The sequence below is a fragment of the Athene noctua genome, chromosome 5 (genome assembly GCF_965140245.1).
Source record: "Athene noctua chromosome 5, bAthNoc1.hap1.1, whole genome shotgun sequence".
NCBI classification, from domain to species: domain Eukaryota; kingdom Metazoa; phylum Chordata; class Aves; order Strigiformes; family Strigidae; genus Athene; species Athene noctua.
In genome coordinates, this window is record NC_134041.1 from 17121453 (window position 1) to 17141334 (window position 19882).

The window sequence follows — 19882 nt, forward strand, 5'->3', positions numbered from 1 at the left end:
AAAAATCTAATTTCCTGGATAGCAAAAGATATACAGTAACTTGATTTCTGCCTATCTTTATATCGTTTACCAATGAAAATTGTAAAATTTTCCATTATGACCTTTTAAAAAACAGTCACAGAGTGGATTCAATACTTCATTTCTGAAATCTTTCCTTCACACATGTTGACTTTCCAAAAAGGTTTTGATATTTTGTTAGTAGCACAAGCAGAACTAAATTGATACAAATATGGTTGTAAGTGTGTGTATGTATTGCAAAACCCCCCCAAATCTAACAGAAATATTTGTTGCTAGCATGTCATATAAAATAAATGATAATTTTATTTTTAAGAAGTGCACACAAGCAGACCATTAGCACATCTCAGTATTTGTTAGGATGGATAAGAATGTTAAAAAAGAAAAAAAATTTATAATGCATAGAATGTTGATAATAAACACTGAAATATTACGTTTAAAAAACAGGTATTGTCCATGCATAAAATAACTTATGTTTTCAGTCAAAAAATATATATTATTTAAAAACACATTCTAAATTACATATATTTATCTGAACGGATTACTTTTCAAAAAATGTATCACAATGTGCATCTATAAAAACAATTATTTTGTCAATCCGAATTGTTTTTTTGTATTAGCCCTGTATCAGCTGAATATTTACATGTGTTTAACTTGAGGCATAAACCAGACTTACTTCAGAGAACAGTAGCAGCTCTGGTACTCGGAGACAAATACTTAAGTACCTTACAGGAGCTGTGTCACTGGGAAAAGGTACAGTGACACATTCAGAGCTTAAACTATATCTGTATCTAAAATACTTTCCTACTTATGTTTGTAAAATATTACTATAGTATACTCCTGCTCAAAATGGGATGTAGGGAAAAAAGGCTGGATGGGACAGCCTTGTGGTGGCAACTATTTCATGCAGTGCAGCAGCACATACTATACTGGTGCTGAGCTACAGTGAAAAGAAAGGAAGAGAACCTAATGATCTCCAAATTTTTGCCTGTCTTAACAGGATAGATATCATCTTGGGCAACTAGATTTCTACAGTGACAGAATTATAATGAATGATAAATAATGATATAATTACTAATAATTAAAATACACAAATTACTATGCAACCAGTCAATGAGTGTTCTCTTTCCCCACGTGAATTGAAAGGTCACCTGTGATCACCTGCATTTACCATGGACTAAAAGACCGCACATAAGATTTTACAGCAGAGGACCTAACACATGGTAAATTCACAGATAAATTTACAACTTTGTGTGCATACCCCACACTTCCACACCTATCACAACTGTCGTGCTCTCTGCCTTTTCACTTCTGTTCCATGAATAACACAACTCTTTATATGAGTAATACCAGCTAAATTTTCCACACGTGCCCAGCCAGTAGGATATACAGCAATGACTGACCTGCTTTTCCCTGCCCACAGCAGTAGTTCTCCTAGGGAAGAACTAATATTATAGTACTCAATCCTGCAAAATACTATAAGGCCTCAATAGCTTGCCTCCAACAAGAGTTAGAAACTAATAATAAACTTTTCAAGATTTAAGTAAATTAATCAGCCAAACATTGTTATGTATGAAGCTTTCAAAAACTGCACGTAATTCTGGATGCTCTGGTTCTTGTTCTCTGACTTCTGTAGGCTGTTCTCCAGCTCTTTCAAACGTACTTCATGGTGTTTTTCATTCTAAAGAAAAAAGAGAAATGCAATGCAACTTAGAAATAAAATCAGTCAAAAGAATAATGTAAGACAACAAGTATCTAACTTTTACAAGCCTTATTTATCTGAAGAGTTTTCAGAGGCTCCACAAAACCAAAAGTTCCCAAAAAGGCCTCAAAACATTGAAGCTTTACCTACCTTCAGCCAGGACCAAACAGAACATGTTTGAATAGGCTTATAACCCAAAAAAGGACTGGGAACGTAAAACCTAACCTTCTGAAATTCTATCATGAATGATTCCTAGCATCTTAAATCTGTTACAGACTTAACACTCTCTCATGTTGATTTTTCAAGGAAACATCTGTTATTGGGCTCTGATGCAACATGGTTTTTGATGCCTATAGTTCCTTATATAAAAAAGATGAATGATAGCAATGTCACCTGCTCATCAGTCCCATACTTGATGCATACCATAGATCATTTGTTATATAAATACTAAAGATATTCAGGGTATTTCCTTTTATGTCTATTACAGATTTCAGATGCTAATTGGTTAAAATATTTCAGTGTTTTTAAAATGGAATTATAGTCATCAGATTTAAATCCAGCCTTAGAAAAAAATAATCAGGTTAGGATGAATAACTGAATAAAAAGTTACTTTCGCAGTCCTATTTTGTTTCCATTTTCACTACAACAGGAATAAAACCATTTTATCATTTTCCATAATGCATTGTTATATGTAAATGTAATTGCAATAAAAATCAATTCATTAATTTAGAACAATTCTTCTCTCAGACAGATATCTTTCACATTTATATTTTAACTGTAAGCTTCAAATAGAAACCATTTGAAAACATTTTTTCTGGGACAAAAGACAAGAAAATTTGCTTTATTTTCTCTTTAACATAGTAAGAAATTCCTATGAAAAAATTAAATATTTTTTCATAGAATAAATATCTTCATAGAATAAAACACTAGCCAACATCTGATATTGTTTTAAGAACACTTTTTTCTTAGGGTAAATGCAGACATTAAGTTGTACTTGATATATATAAAAAATTAAAGCATACTGAATTCAGAATTGTATCTCATGTCTTATTTAAATCTTGACTAGTTTGCATTTAGGTTGGGTTGATCTTTATCTTGAATGCTTCAAGTCAGAATGAAGAATATTGTTTTTGAAAGTCTAGGAGAGTGATAGGAAACCTTTCCAGTGTCTCCTATATTTATTTTAAATCGCTTTGTAGCTTATTACCACTGACACAGGACAAATCTCTAACTGTGTCAAAACTCTGATTAAAGCAAATAATTTGCCATCACTAGTTTAGGGAATTTAGCTATGTCTAACATTTTACTAACAGAAAATGTGATGAAATTTTCTGGATTCGATAAAACAATACATCACACTTCTTTTGTTGGTTTGTTTTCAGAGAGTGTTACTCAAAGATACCTTCTTGGACTGTTACTTTGCTGAATAGGTAAGTATCAACATATCAAAACCTGGGCTTTTAAAAGCTTGACACTGAAAAATCACAATATCTCTTTTATTACTAACTACACTTACGTGCAACATTGGTATGTAAGGTGAAAGCTCTTCACAAATTCCAGTAAGATCAGATTCTTGTAACAAACTCAGGAAAAAAAACCCCACCACTATGTCATCATGGAACTGTTATGCATTTATTCAAATCTAGGTATGCATGCTGAACATGATTAATCTGAGAGGGAAATTACAACTGCATATGTATTTTTTTATTTTTGCCTTGCTGGGAAAACTGGATTGAATAAGAGACATAAACTCAGTATTATTCCAGTGATTTAGTTAGACTGGGCATCTGTTAAGTCTATTAGAAACTTCAGTATACAAAGGATATTGTCAAGTTGAGTCTGCTGTTCCCAAAATTGTGTATCAATTGTATTAGTAGTGTGGTTTTCAGTAAAAGGAATTTTTTACTGTAAACAGTGATGTAGTAAGTCATTTCTTAAGTCATAAACAGTATTATTTACTCACATGGTGAAATAGGTAGAGGAGTTTTTTCTTCTCTTCTTGCCCCTCTCTCACTTCAGTTTCAAGAATTAGCATTTTTGTCTGAAGGGCTTGATCTCTGTATGACATTTTTTCTAGTTCTTCAGCTACCTATAATAGTAATGAGAAATTATGTAGATTTACTTTCACTTAAAGCCCAAACCAAATTCTTTTCTTATACCTTAGCATTTAAAGCTGTATTTCCCATTTTGCCATCTAATACTTTAGTAATTTTTCATGCACAGAAATTAAACAAACCTGGGAAATATTCTGGCTAAATTTTGAAGGTTTCAATTTGGAAAACAATGCAGTATTATTGGGAGGGAGACAGTTTTGTAATTTATCTGTAAGTTAAGCAAAACTTGTTATTTTTCCAAAACCAAATCAATAAGCTTAGACAGTATTGGGAAAATTCAGATAATTTCAACGTGATTAACCTGAGACAGAAATTACAACTTCATACATATTTTCTGATTAAACTAATATAATTCACTGCAATATGAATTCCTACATTTCCTCTTCCATTTGATTTACTGTTTGCATCCTTTCTAAATTACAAATCTTGGCTCAATATTGAAAATGTGCAAAGCCTTTGTCTAAAATGGAAGGAATTCAACACCAAAGTTCTCGTGGGCTGCCTATTTCAAAGAAATAAGAAAAAAGCAGAATTAAGCTTTTGTTCAGAAAACTGACATACGTGTAGGATTTGATATTAGGTGCTTAAAGCACTTTGATTTGTCACCAGAAAAAAAGAGAGTGAAATGTTGGCCCAGCAAACTTTGTCATTAATTTCAATAGGATCCAGACTCCATTAAGAAGTTGAATTGTGCAATACATATTTAAGCATGCAGAAATTCCCAGTAACTTTTTAGTATTGCTCCCTACATGCAGAATAATCTTGTACTATCTTTTGTCAAGCACATTTGTTTTTAACACTATTTTTAAATAGAAAATGGCAAATATTATCTTAATCTTATCTTAATCTTACTTTATGGATGCTTAAATAATACACATATTAAATCAATACCATTTTTCTCCCTTCTTCCAAAGCAGATTCCAGTTGTCTGGTTAATCCATTATACTCTGCAATTTTCTCTTCAAGCTGCAATTTACTGCACTGAAGACTCTCATCTTCTTTTCTGAGCTGACAAGCAAGTTCTTCATTTTGAAGTTCCATCTTTTCTATTTGTCTTTATGCAAAACAGATTAATGCATTATAATTCATTATAGCAGAGAAATGTAGGAATTAACTGCAGTCATATTTTTAAAAAGTTACCTTTTAAGATTTTCGTATTTCTTCTGAATGTTACAGTTTTCTTCTTCTAAGGAATGACTGCCCAGAGAAGTTACAGTATCTTCCTCCTGAAAAAATGACAATTTGTTTCTAGTTGGAAACTTATATACAGGATATTACAGAGTAAAACTAAGGTTGCCTAGTAAAATCCAACTGAAAAAATTAACTGTAATTTCAGGTAAACACTGTATTATAGTCAAGTAAACATTATCTTGTGCTTAAAACAAATGAAATACAGCAAAAGTAGCAAATTAAAATGTTGCGAGAACACTTTAAAACTGAAAACCTGCTATATAACAAAGTGAAGTCCTAACAAAACCCATATGCTGCTCAGGCAGCCTTGTGTATTAGGAGCTGGCCAGGTCTACCTCCTCATGAACTTTGACTCTTGAGCTTTAGATTCCAGCAAAAATAAATTCCCTCACACTACAGTCACAGGAAGCATAAAAATAAAACCACATACATAGAGAGTTATCACAGAAGAACAGTGCAGCACTAGCAAAGGATTTCACAAAGTAGTAAATATCAAAAAAGACAAAAAGTTCATAAAAAGAAGTATATCAGTAACATAAACTGAAGAAAGCAAGAAGCCAAGCTGTCTTCCCCTGCCCGGCACCCAGACTGACAAACTCTGTTTTCTTTTATATCTTCCAACAGTAGTGATTTGACTATATTGCTCTTGCTACCATCCATCCACAGCAGATAAGCAATAAATAGCCACATCACCAGCCTGCTGGCACCGTTATTTAAGGGACAACCTCCACCATTCACTGGACTACCTCAAGCAGTTCCACCCAGTAATTTGAGCCAACCTGGTTGATTTTGTTTATGTAAATTACAGGCTGTTCAGCTAGCAGACTGGTAGTAGCAGAAACCTCCAGCAGAGGGGTAGTAAACTGATGTCCTACTCCAGCTGAACCCAGAAGAGTGTTTCTGTACATAGTCCAGTTACCTCAAAAGGAGTTTTCCCAAATTCCAGTCATAGGATCAAGGGTCAGAATCTCTAAAGGATGTTACCAAGATTTAATGCTGAAATTTAGTAGTGTGCAATTCTATATAGTAGTGTGTAACTCTATACTTAAGTATAGTGAAACTACTTCACTATACTTAAGAGGTTTTTGTGCCTTTATTCAGGAAAAGATGTAGTTAGATTAAAATTACATACAAAATCTTATGTATACACCTCAAAACTAATTGCTGCTTAAGTACTTTGCTAAGCAAAGATGGATTTATGAGCTTACGAGCATTCCTGGAAAGAGTATTTAAATTACATAAACAAGAACAAAAGTTGATATTATAAAGATCATCTTGACAAGAAATTTTAAAACAAAACCAAGAGCCATGTTTTTTTTATAAGCAGATAAAGTCTATAGGGACACAGAGAATCACTGTGTTTCAGCTGAAGTTTTCCCACTGACATAGGAAGAAGATGAAGCCCCTTTCTCACCCTACTGATACAACCATCTTTGTCATTCATGCTAGCAGAGCACTCTCTTCTAACTCAAAAGCACATTGAAAAGCAACAACAAAAAAAGAGAACAACAGAAACCCCTAAACTTGGCCCTGCCATTGAAACTGATGTCACAGAAAAAAAAAGTTGATGAATATTCATGTTCAGGCTTAAGAGAAAATACAAGCAGGTATGCTAAAAATAGAAATTATCCTATTAAAGCATATTTTAAAAATATTTTGTCAACCAACACAATGTAATCATTAAAATGCTAGTCATACATCATCAACAATATAATTTATAACTATTTATTTGAGCAAATATTGTCTGGTTTAGAAATTAGTCATTGAAAGCAAAACTAACGTGGAATTAATTTATTCCACTAGATACAAGCAATAACTAGACTTGCACATTTATTTCCAGGGAAGAATTCTGCCACATATCTCAGGACATAAGTATTCAAAAGGATCAAGAATATACTCACTTAAAAGATAAAGAATCTAAAAGTAACTAGGGTTGTCACATACTGAATTCACATAAATACAGTTGGCAATAGTTTTACTTGCATTATGCTATTTCTACAGAAGAAGCTTTTGATTTATGAAGCAAATAACAAAGGAAACCACACAACTGTCACACACGCTAATAGGAAAAAAATGTCCCAGAGACTTTCTTCTACATAATTTTCTCATTTATCTTTAAAAAAAAAAATCAGCATGTTCTAAGCACCTGAACCTGCAGCTCCCTAAGGGTTGGGCATTTCTGTGCATGGATCCTTTCCCAGGACATAAGCTTTCCTTGATATCCTTGATGTTTTTCTTCAGCTGCTTTCCACAAGTCACAAACATGTTCTAACTCCTTTAATTCTGCCTCTGTTTTGTCCCTCACCTGCATAGTAGCATCACAAGAGAAAAATGTAAAACCATATATTAATTGTTGCAATATTGAATGGCTTTCCCTGTAAGTGATAAATCTGAAATTCTATACAAGTTGCACAGTATGACTGTTTTAGAAAATACTGTCAGTTACAAGTTCCCATTGGAGAAATTCCCATCTCTCACTACATTTCATTAAAGACTCAATAACACTCACAATGAACATTTACAAAGTTATGCAAGTGTTAGCAGTTCATCATGCAGTACCCAAATTTTGATGTTATTTTTACTGCAATATCTTTTGGGACATGGCATACAGGCACACAAAGCAAATTACAGGAAAAATTCTGACAATACAATTATTGCAGTATTTGAAAAGAGGGCAACACCTAATGCCATTTGAAGCCACATATAATGCTGTGCAAATATTTATGGGATCAGAAAACATTTTCCTCCATTCTACAACTCAATCATGAAAAAATAGTTAGATGTTCATTTTATTTCATACTAAGACACTTCTCTGTGAGGACTATTTCTGTTCTCTAGAACAGAACATTGCAGGCAATGCAAAGCCTGTCCCTGTCTCAGCTTTATTGCTTAAAAGAATATGTATTTTGATGAGCTGTGGAACTGAGGAAAGTGATTTTCCTGCCAATTTTGTATTACTTTCTGATGCTTAAGAATGTTCTAACTGTGTTCCAGTACTGCTGAAAAACTTAAAACTCATCTCTAGGATTCTCTGTTTTAACTGCTAGTTAAAACAAACAAATCAGTCTTACAGTAGGTTTGCTTCCCTACACAACTTCCACAGCTGTTCTGTCAAGAAATCTAGTTTTAAAATCGTCAAGAACAAAATCACATTTTTAAAAGCAATAAAAGAATTCTCAAATTCTAAAATAGCAGCCCAACTCCTTAGTCATTACTCTAGGAACCACTTCTTGTCTGTTTGCAATTGTGTAGTATCCAAAAAAACACCAGCTCACAAGTAAGAGGTAGTAAAACATTCAGTGAATTTACAAACAATTTTATACATGGAAAAAGAAAAAAGAGCCAGTACCTTGTGACATCTAATAAGTGGATCACGATAATGTAAGAAAGATCAGTGTCCTACAGAATTGTTTGGAAACATGATTTATTACTGCAAGACTTACCTTATTTATTTCTAAGCATTTATCTTCTGTTATTCTTTTGTTTTCATTTAAGACTGTTTCGTATTTGGATTTCAATTCTTCTACTGCTGTTTGCAATTTTTGTACCTATGACAACATATATTTTTCACATATATTTTCAAGGTGTTTCTTTTAAATATAGAAAAGATAAAATCATTAGTATGAAGCATAAAGGAAATCCTTTGATTTCTAAATATAATCTCAATATTTGTCACTATATGAAGTTATTTATTTTCATTATCCTACTCACCACGGTAGGGTAGGGTATAAAAGGGTAACCAGATAAAGAACACTGATATCAATATTTTATTATCACCAGTAGAGCTACAAGTTGTGCTATGGAAGCAGCCAGCATGACTCACCCTTTCCTCCCAGATAACAAACCAGTAGATCACCAACTGTTCCCACCTGAAGTCACCACAGCTACAAGTCAGGGAATTTCAGCCCACTCACTTCTTAAGACTGGCTTCTTAAGAACTACATCCCCCATGTTAAAGCTTGCAACAACTTTCACTATGGTGATGTATTCCACAGACAAGGCTCACTGGTTGTACTTAAATTTTATAACATGTCTTTTCTCTCATCAATGATTTTGAAGAGAGGTAAGTGAAAACTATCAGTGAAATGGTGTCTATGCTATAGCAGAAATATATACAACATTGAATCAATGTTCTAAAACGTCTTCTCTGACAATAAAGCTAAATAAAAAAAAGAAACTGATAAAAAGCCCATTTTAAATCTGATTTATATGTTTTGCTGGTATTTTCAAGGTAGAGCTACCTATGTAAATAAAAAGACTCTTGCAACAGCACTTGGATGCTAGTTTACTGTTCTTAGGAATGTGGAAATAAAGATGTGACCAATGAAAGATATGGATATGTCTGCTAAAGACATCACACTCAAATTTTATTTTTTAAATATAGTTTACTGGCTTGCCAACTTGCTTTATAGGAAACAAATCTTTTCTAAGCAATCATGTAGTTAGATCTGTTGGCTTCAATGAGCTTCAACTGGGCTTCACACAATTCAGTAAGGATTATATGTACTAGTAATAGTGAGGAGACTATTCCTGGATATGGTTTGCAATGGCACTCTCTTTTATCATCCTCAAGGTTACGACAGTATTACAATAGCCATGATAATACATCTGTTTTATTACAAACAAAACCTTTACAATTTCCTCAAAACTGCTTAAGAATTTAAAACCCATAATTGAACATTTCAAATATGCTTGGTGACCTGATTTTTATACTGTTCAGCAAGGTTTTCCTGCAGCTTTGCCTCTTCTTGCAGATTTTGCAGCTCATTTTCAACAGAAACAGTACTGTTTTCCAATGTAGCAAGGGAAGCCTTGATTAAAACATGGAAATAAAAACTGTGTGTTACTAAAATAACACAGTCTACAATATGATATTACTAGTAAATGACCTGCAGGCACTAAAAAAGAATGACACAATTATTTATTCTGTCAAACAAAAATGACAGCCCACAGTTCATTTGTCAGCTCATAAAAACATTTACTTTGGAGGACAAATACAACACAAAACCTGTAAACCCTTTAAAAATTTAAATTAATAATTGGGCTAAATTCAGTTCTTTAATCTGAAGAAAGTTTTATGAACATAAAAGAACAATTTCTAGTTAAACAATTTTGTAGCTACTGACAGTAAAATAAATGGCATCTTGGTTAAGAAGATAGATGATTAGCCAACCCTGTTCCTAGCTTTGCCATTTACACTGTTAAATTTTTAATGCCTCATTTTCACTTACTGTAAAAAAATGGATGGCAAAATTTATTCTACAGGTTTGGAATCTCTAGACAGAAGGCCCAAAGGGAATTGATGTGATTACTTTATTAATGTATCAGAAATGCAGAGCCATTCAACAAAGATTTACAATGATCTCACCTTTAATTTTTCATTTTCATTTTCAAGGTAAATCTTTTCAGAGTTAACAGAATTCAGCTTTCCAAGAATTTCCTCATCTGAGTTTCTTCTCCATTCCTCCTTTCTTTTCAGGTCTTCCGAAAGGCTTGTGATCTGCCTTTTTAGATAGGCAAGAATGTCTGTATAATATACAATGCTTCCAAAACTCTCACTATGCAAATTAAATTGTACCTTAACACATACTCCTTCATTGTTCTTATTTAATTTAAAAAAAAAATAAAAGAAAGAATGCATTCAAGCATCCCAAGAAAGCAGTATCTATTGAAATAAGAAACTATCCAAAAGAGTGGTCCATCAAAGGTCCTAGGTCCATTATAAACAAATACATTACCTAGAACACTCAAGCATACTTCCAAGACAACTCTGCATATACATACTGTACAAAATTGAATTATATTGAATTTACAAGGTCTATCAGATAATGTCTTACTAAGAACATTCCATAGCTAGTTTAGGAATGTTACACTCCATTTTAAAAGCAACAAGTTGTGCTATGCCTCTCCATTTGCTTTTCATATTAATGAAGTTAAACATCACCTGTTAAATTTTAAAATATGCTGAAAATATTTTCAGAAACATCAGGTTTTCTCAAACAAAAACAAGACTCAAGCCAATTTCATTTGAGCTGTTACATATCTGAGCATGAATCAAATTTTTTGCACAATAAACATTCTGCCTGAGACCTAGCATAAAGGCACATATCAGTTTCTTTGGCTTGTTTGAATTATAGTCCATACTTCTACCAACAGAAAAGGTAAAAGGATATTTGCCACTGTCTGCCAAAGAAAATGGCATCTGCTTCACGTACATTAAGATTTGACTGCATAGTTTGAATGAGGCTGGACAATTTTTGTTGCTTTTCCTTACAATGAACTGTTCAAATGCACATCTGAGAGGAATCTTTCTCTATCCTCTAGTGGGGTGAGACACTAGTGGAACTGAAATAATTTTGCCATCGTGTGAAGTAGAAACTAGAAGCCTAAGAACCTTCTTCTATACTGCAGTAGACACAAAGGTTAACACTCAAGCTGTTGAATCAATTACTAAATAAGTGGTTCTGAGGAAGCAGGATAGTAGCTGCCAGTAAGTTCAGGCTAATTGGAAGTATTGATCCGTTCCTTACTTGTATGGGGGAATTAAGTTTTGCAAAAACTTATGAAATGCAGCAGAGAGAAGGCTAAACATTTTAAATTTGTTCTAGTTTCAAACTTCTAAATTCTGCCCAGAATTTTAAAATATTAATATATAAACTTGTTTACATTATCAACACTGAGGACTACACTACTAACTATCAGCACTGTGTGACTACAGCAACAAAAAAAAAATAGATCAACGGTTTAACTTACTTCCTGAGATCTTCTGTTAGAATTTGTAACGTTGTCTTTCCTTCAACCATTCTATCATGCTGGCTTTTCCAGACGTCAGAAGCTGACAGTATCTCAGACAGTTTGACTTCCTAGAGAATACAGGATTACAAATTATGTAACAAAAGAATGCCACTGAAGAATGCAATCTAATTATATAAATTTTTCTAAACACAAGAGCTATTTAATATAAGATGGCTTTATTTGATCTCCCTAGTACAAAGCAATGTAAATTTTGTCTTATTTCAAAAGAAAATAAACAAAATTACATTCAAAAAAATTAAAGTCCAAGTAGAGACGTACTTTCAAGGTAGAGAAGCAGTTAAACACTGGCACTGTATATCAATTGTAGACTACAACAATATTTCAAAATTTAAGTTTAAAATCTTTTCTTAGAACAAAAATATTTGTCTCTAATACATCTCTACTACATATAAATTACATAAATCAATACAAAAATAAAATTCTTCCAAAACATTTTAAGAATAAAAAATAATAGCTAGGCAAGAAATGCAAAGTTAGGTGAAATCCCTTGAAGAAGTATGGTTAATTAACCAACACATGTATCTTGAAAGTACACCAGGTCTTCAGTGGGGAAAGAAAACAACAGTGTGACTACGAAACACCAAAATTTTAGCAGTTAGTACAACCCTCTGTACTACTAAGTGTACTTCAAGATCCACTACTGTCTTCTCACAAAGATCAAAGAAAAAAAAATATTAACCACCTCCTGGTATACTAACTGGAAAAATATATCTTTGCCACTAACATGTCCAAAATTATGGCAACAAATCTAGGAGTATGAAAACATACTCTTATTAGGAAATCTAAAAAGGCAATAAAGATCTCGGCACAGTTCTGATCCACCTGGCCTTTTCGAACAATTACACACTGTAGGGATATGCAGGGCAAGGATCTAAGGAACAATCTGGATTAAGGAAATTTTGTACTTGGATTTTGAAAAGGCTCAGAGCAAGCAGCTTAAAAATGGAAATCTAAGTATCTACATAAGATGTCATACACTGATAAACAATGAAAACAGAGACTTCAAACACCAATCATGGATTCTCAGTTAGCATTATGTACTTCTGGGCTAGTGGATATCCACAAAGGTCTAACAGGAAGATCAGGAGAGATGTAACTGAAAGCTGATAAGACTCCTCTTACTTACTACAGTTTGAAGTGGACAACTTGACATTCACTAAATTTTAACAAAACAAAGGCAGTGAATATAGTAACAGTTTGCATGTCACTTATAGCAACGTCTTCCTTAACCAAGCAGCAAAATAATAAAAGAGATACAAACACAGCATGACCAACCAACTTCTATTTTACACAGGTGAAAGTCTCCCAGTTGTTCACTTTAAAACAATACAGCACAGCATTGCTCACAGTATAGTCACTCACACATTCTCTTATTCTGGAGGTTAAATTTTCCACAGCTGCTTCAAAGCGTTGAGCTCTTTGTTTCTGGGACCTGATTGCTTTTTTCAGAGCAGTCTTCTTTTGCTCACTTGTTTCCTTTAAGGCTAACATCTGGTGTTTGTATTCACCAACTTGAAGTTTCCACTCTGCTATTTTCTTTTCTAGAGTCTGCAGCATAATTAAACATCAACTCTTTTCAAATTCTATACCTTACAGATCCTTTTGTGACATAACATAATCAGGAATATCAATTACATTTATAATCTCTTTGAATAATGTCTTTGTATCTCAGATCTTGTGGTTGATACAAGGAGCTAGCCAACATAAATACATCAGTAGGCAAGAGAAAATATATGTTGGGAAACTCATTACAAAGATGATCAAGAGCCAAGGTTGAGAAGGTGCAGAAGCAGGCAGCAGTAAGGGGAAAGACAGCAATATAACCATTGCTGTGTGCTCTTGGAAAAGAATGCAGAATTTCAGTACAGAAGGCATGGCATGGATGTTAAACCTATTAATGAGGAGGAAAATAAAAGTGGTTTCATCATCCCTAGTGGCTGATTTCTGGAAGGAATATCACCTTAAGGATGCTACTAGTGATATTTACTGATGTAGTACTAGTCTGTGCTCTGAATCTATAGTGAGCACACACATAACTAAGACTGGAGATCAGTACAACTGTGTAAAAGATTTGAATATGAAAGTTAAGGTCTTGGATTTGGGTTTTTTTAAGTCAAGAAGCTAGGGAAGGCCAGGGTCTTTTCTTGAAGATATGTATTATGATATGATCTGTGATTAGATGACCATTTACTATTTTCTTGCAAGATCTCTGACTTTTTCCCATGTATATAATAGTGTTCCCCCCCCGCCCCGTCTTCTCTATTAATGAAACAGAATTGTTTAGTGAAGAAACTATCTTTTATGGGAAGTTATATTTTGTGTTCAATGGGTAGTGAAGCAGGAAACATGAAAAGATTAAGCACTGCCTTGCCCACACAGACAATTGTTTACAGATAATTAAAACAGGCTATAATAAAGCTTAAACCACAGCAGTATATCACACATTGTAAGGACAGCTTATAACTACAATTTCCTGAGTGCTTGATTTTGCAGCACTCAGGAAATAAAATACATTTGCATTAAATGCATTTTTATTTAAATATATGTAAAATACATTTGCCTTAAATGTATTTTTAATGCATTTAATTATATTATGAAATGTGTACAATGCAGTCGAGATGAGAGCTGGGTTCTACAACTGTCATTATATTATCTTTTCTATTGCTGTTGAAATTTTTGACTAACTAGATTTGCACATCACTCTGATGAAGGCAGTGTACTGATCCCATCCAGTCCAGGAAGCTGACCTCTCTAACCTCATGACTTTTGTTATTTTTCATCTACATACCACTTGCTATTTAAATATGAAAGTACAAAAGACCAGACATTAAAACAATGCATGATAACTTAAAATAAAAGCCATACTGGAATCTGCTTCAGGGAGATTCTCAGATGCAACTATTTTTAAGGTGCTACAGCTTACTAGAAACATGACGAAGCTACCAGTAGACAACTACTTTCATAAAGACAAGTGCAAGTTCTATTCATTTAACTTATTATTTTTCTGCCAAACTACATCAGTGTAAGTAGGCTAGCAGTGTAAAGACATTTCTCAAGTCACTGATAAATATCCTAATTGTAATAATGATTAATGCATTTGTTTCCTTCATTTGAGTCTAGGTCTGACAATTATTTTCTACATGAATAAAGACCAGAATGACATGCCATTTACCTATTATGTTAATGTGCCAACCTTATTCAAGATACTACTTGTCAATTGCTATTAAATATGTGTATTATGCATATGAAAGGGTATCTGTCAGCACAGGTCCTGCTAATGGCCCCAAAACTTTTCCACAATCAGTGCAAAATATATGTGGCTTTCTGAGTAAAAGATGGTCTCAGGTAGTGGGACTCACCAAAAAGTAAAAAGTACTACTTCATAAAATGAAATTATAAAAACCCCAAATATGCAGGAAGCAGTTTTCATATATAGATGCTTACAGGGAATTTAATTAACAAAGGTGTGACTTGCAGGGAGTAGCAGAAGAACAACTTCAATAAATAGAGCAAGTAGAAAATCTGAGTCTATGTACAGATTTCTTGAACTGTTAGTATAAGTAAACCACTGTTATCCCTTGTTATAACCACAGGAGGTCACAGTCACACTAAGAATAAGTGCTTTGGGCATTATTCAGTGGCCGAGGTAAATTTAAATTGAGAATTCATTTCATAAGGGTAATCCTAAGATTTTGCAAGCTTTTGTTCAGATATTAACAAAATCATCACCAGGATTTAAGCTAGTTACTGACTTCAGCACTTTTTGAAAAGCAAATGAACAAAACTTTTAAATAAAGACTGAATGAAAATACAGTGGTACACCAAGTTACTTTACCTAATGAAAATGTTGGAATTCTATTAATTGTACGAGGGAGAACAAGAAAGCAATTTGTATTCAGAAGAAAACTTGAAGTACTTAAACAGACATAGACATAGGTGACTTTTTTTTTGAAATTGAGTTGCTATAGGTTCCTTAACAACTTCAAATGGTACAATAGGGGATATATGCCACTAAAAAAAGTTTGGAAATAAAAAATACATTATTTTTTAGCTGATGTTCTCTCATTCATGCCTATGTTCTTGACAAGTTTCAAATACTGACATCTGAGGCCACATACAGCTCCAGCCTCTGACACATGACCTTTTCCTTGCCTTGTTCTAAAGCCAGTAACAGCAAATGTCCAAACTTACCTCTTGCCTTTTAGAACAGAAAATGGAAAATTTCACCTACTTTAAACAAAATGAGGTTAGGCATTAATCGTGTTTTTCTTTCAGTCAGTATTAAGAGTTTTATTGATTCCTTCACAGTCAATAAAAAGAAATAGGTGGTGATTCATCACGCCTATCTTACAACAGAAGCTCATCCTGGAGACTTGCCTATCTCTTTCCACTGACTATATGGAGACTGCCTCAGGATCGGTATCTATCTTCTAGATAGCACAGCTGGGTAAGTGCAAATGCTTTTATGTGTGCTTAACTTCCCTTCAGTAGAACTGCTAGTATGCGCAAGTTGAGAAAAGAAGAAAAAAATCCACCCTTGCAATTAAAATAATGTGGTCAGGCAGACTAAGCAGAATATAAATGCTAATGATTTTTACTGTTTGGGTTTTTTCTTTTACTAAGAGTTTGATTTCAAGTAATACTTAAAGATTTAACTCTCACATCTGAGTTAAACTTTAACCACAATAAGGCTTTGCTAATTTTTTCAAATGAACTGAAACACAAGTAAAAATGTGCTGACCTGTATTTTCACTTTTAATTCCTCATTTTCCACTTCTTTTCTTTGAATCTGACATTGCAGGTGAGCTTGTACTGCCTTTACTGATCTTGACAGGTGGTCTTTTTTCTGTACATTGACCTAAGAAAGAGAAATAAACAGAAATCTATCAGTCTATGGAGATATACTGTATAATGCTACCTATATTCTACTTGGCCTTAGTTTCTCACTGACATTGAATGCCCTCAAAAGCTGGAAAAGATAAAGCATGCTCTACAAGTATATTCACAAGAAGTAACTTTCTGCTAATGTTATTCATGTTAAACAGAAATCACAAACTTGAAAGAACATATGTATAATTGATGTCTCATATTTAATCTGACTCTTTAAGTAGTATGAACAAGGCCTGGAAGCATGAACTCAGAAACCCAGGCTGAGCAAAGGCATTCCAGCTAGCAGGTAGACCAAAATTAAGCCACACTGATCAGCTCTGCACTGTCTAATTAAAACTGAACTGATTTTCATTAAATACCAAAGACCACCATCTGCTATTAGAAGTATTCATACTCTTAATTCAAACCTCCTGGGGGGGAGATACATAAAGCCTAAGGGAAGAGGCAACCTATGTCACCAGAACAGAGATCAGGTGTTTCTATTTCCTTTGGCTCATTCTAAGTAAGAAATAATGAAAACAGGTAGGACAAAGTCATATTATCAGGGTAGACTAGAAGGGCATCATAATGCACCAGTGGAAGTGTTCATTATAGATACCAGTAAGAAAGTCAGATTCAGACTCAGTCAGATATTGATAAAAATGCCATTTATTGGAGATAACATAAGAAGGAACAAGAGGATAGCACAGATAATCATTTAACCCTTCAGATGCTGGACACCCCAAATTGTTCAACATTAGACACATCTCTAGTCAGTGCACAGCATGCTGCACAGATCCCATCAACGCTGTCATTTACTGGTGTTGTAGTCTTTGGAATCTTTATAGGCTTTTCTATTCAGCACTTCTACTCTGAAGCAAAAGGATATTTCTATGAAAACATGCTGCTGCACTTCAAGATAAAGACAAGGACATGCCAATGGCCAGGTGTGAAAGGAGGCACCCCCAAAGGCTCCTCTAGTACAATTAGCTGACTAAGTTTATCCTGCAGCCAAGTGGTATGTTCTCTTGGTTAAGTGAAGATAAATTCTCAAAGAACCATGACTCTCAACAAACCCCAAGGAGTTACAAAATCAAAGTACACCACTGTCCCTTTAAAGGTTTAACTGAGCCTATTCTGTCCCTCACTAACACTGAACCACACTGCATTGCATACACATAAAGTGCACTTTGGTATACAAGCACAGATTGCTAAACTACCAGTAAAATAATTTTTAAACTTTTATAGTACCTTCTTATACAGGACAGACAATTCTTCTCTTCCTGTTTTGGTTTCTGCACTGAGACCCTTCCTTTAGTTCAAAGAGAGAAGGAGGTCTTGTCAGCCTTTGATGATACTAGCTCTGCTGTCAGTACTACCTCTCCCTACTCATAGAGCTCAAAGAACCATGGAAACTAACTCTGAATGGTACCTGTTTAGTTCACTCTGTATTACCTCACTGTCAATATTTTTTTCCAGAACTATTGGAAATCTGTAAATGAGAAGCCAAAAGCCATTAGTCTAGATGTATGGCCCTCCATGAACCATGAGATACTAGTGTTAAGGATAACCTGTATTCTTAATAGGTTTGGATACAGTCTTGATGGTTTTAAGATATTTCTGTAGGGAACATCTTTCAGGGTTTTCCTGGTTTTCATAGATCTTTGAAATAATTGCTTTTCTCTAAAATTTGTAAATGAGAACCTAGTACACTGGGAGAAAACTTTCAGTCCAACAGAACTGGTCACTCACTTTTTCAAGCTGAAGCCTGGATGAAAGCTCTTTAATATGCTTCTCCCTTTCAAGTATTTTTCTCCTGAGATTCTTCACGGAAAAAAAGAAAAAACAAAGACATTATTTTAATGTCTGTACACAACAATCCAACAGTAATGCACACTGATGAACATTTCATCTGTAAAACTATTACATTTTGTGCTGATAAACCACTAATACTTCCACTTTGCCACTCTCACTTGAAATCGTACAACCCCATGACATAGCCATTTTAAGATGTATAGCACAGAACAAAAAAAAAGAGATAGAAATTTTAATTTACTTACAGTATTTTGGGTTTCGTTTTCACTTAACTTCTGCATCAAAGCGTCAATGTTTTTACTGTTTAACTTCAAGACAGAAGCAGGAAACATTAAAAAAATTACTTCCTTTTATAATTGATTTAGCATTTTTTCAACAGTTGAATTTTGCACATATAATTTGCTATGCTTTCAAATTTGGTACATATGAATATAAAAGCTCACATACTCACAAGCTACTTAGATTTGATGGTTTAAACCTAAAGATTCAATTTATTTTGTGCACAGAACTTTGCAGCTGAAGAAAATAAATTAGGGTCTTTCCATACACCAATTTCTTTAGCTAAAAGGACTCTAAATACCATAAATACTTAAGTGTTATTTAAACACCTAGTCAGTAAACGCATCTGTACAACTTGTAATATTTTAAAGACTAATATTAAGTATTAAAGTCTTTCAGGAACTTCCGTTAGATAAGAGAATGTGAAGACTGAACGAGAAAGCATAGTCTGGGAGATCACAAAAATAAACCTATGCTAACTGTTACTACAAATCCCAAAGAATTTATGTCCCTATAATATTATCAACTAAACTTCTCGTTTTAAAATATCTAATTTTTGGGGTGTGGTAACTTTCCATTAAAAAAAAAAAAAAAAAAAAAAGATTTGTGGGACTTTCATTGTACTAGTGGGAGGATAAATCCACTGCTTCAAAGGATAAACTTTGGCATCAGAAGTTTTACAGCTCCTTGCAAGGCATTCATCTTATCCTGTCCTGCATGTAATTCCTCAGAATGTTCTGTAATCTTGATCCTACGTTTATCTGTAAAGTCAGTACATGGACCCCAATTCTTCATCCAGATTTTCACCTCCACATAAACACTGTACTCAGTAGTAGTCCAATCCTTTCCTGACTGCACTGAGTCAGATTTGCTATCAGCAAAAAACTATCATATAAACAGGAATGGTGTTTTATGATCCCACAGTAATTTATCAGCAAAAACTGAAAGGCTTAAAAGACTTCCCAGAATTGAAAAGTGACTGGAAACCTAAATTATCCATGCCATCTTTCCATTCTCAGGAAAATTGTCTTCCCCACATTTAGTTATCTATGAACTTCCTCTCAAAAGATCAACAAAAAGC

At 33.8% G+C, this 19882-nt stretch overlaps 1 protein-coding gene across 2 annotated transcripts; it reads right to left on the minus strand.

Annotated features, from left to right (window-relative positions):
* Positions 1 to 562: 562 nt before the first annotated feature.
* On the minus strand, positions 563 to 18826 carry ODF2L (outer dense fiber of sperm tails 2 like). Of its 2 annotated transcripts, none has more exons than XM_074908191.1 (12): positions 18768 to 18826; positions 18460 to 18531; positions 16580 to 16696; positions 11776 to 11885; positions 10391 to 10526; positions 9723 to 9833; positions 8466 to 8570; positions 7169 to 7327; positions 4972 to 5057; positions 4723 to 4885; positions 3681 to 3806; positions 563 to 1696 (listed from the first exon to the last, which is right to left on the minus strand). In XM_074908191.1, exons 1-12 carry the CDS (start codon positions 18801 to 18803, stop codon positions 1568 to 1570), a joined length of 1350 nt encoding a protein of 449 aa, XP_074764292.1. In that variant the 5' UTR covers positions 18804 to 18826; the 3' UTR covers positions 563 to 1567. The 2 variants fall into 2 exon arrangements, with proteins under 2 accessions (XP_074764292.1, XP_074764291.1); XM_074908190.1 differs by lacking the exon at positions 7169 to 7327 and adding an exon at positions 13201 to 13386.
* Positions 18827 to 19882: the final 1056 nt, after the last annotated feature.

Bases quoted from the DNA above. Each gene is read 5' to 3' on its own strand.
- ODF2L (XM_074908190.1), bottom strand. From the start codon at position 18,803: ATGCAGAAGTTAAGTGAAAACGAAACCCAAAATACT. The intron at 5,058-8,465 runs GTAAGTCTTGCA...TCATTTTTTCAG, and splicing joins AATGCTTAGAAATAAATAAG to GAGGAAGATACTGTAACTTC. The intron at 1,697-3,680 runs GTGAGTAAATAA...TTTTTTCTTTAG, and splicing joins TCCTCTACCTATTTCACCAT to AATGAAAAACACCATGAAGT.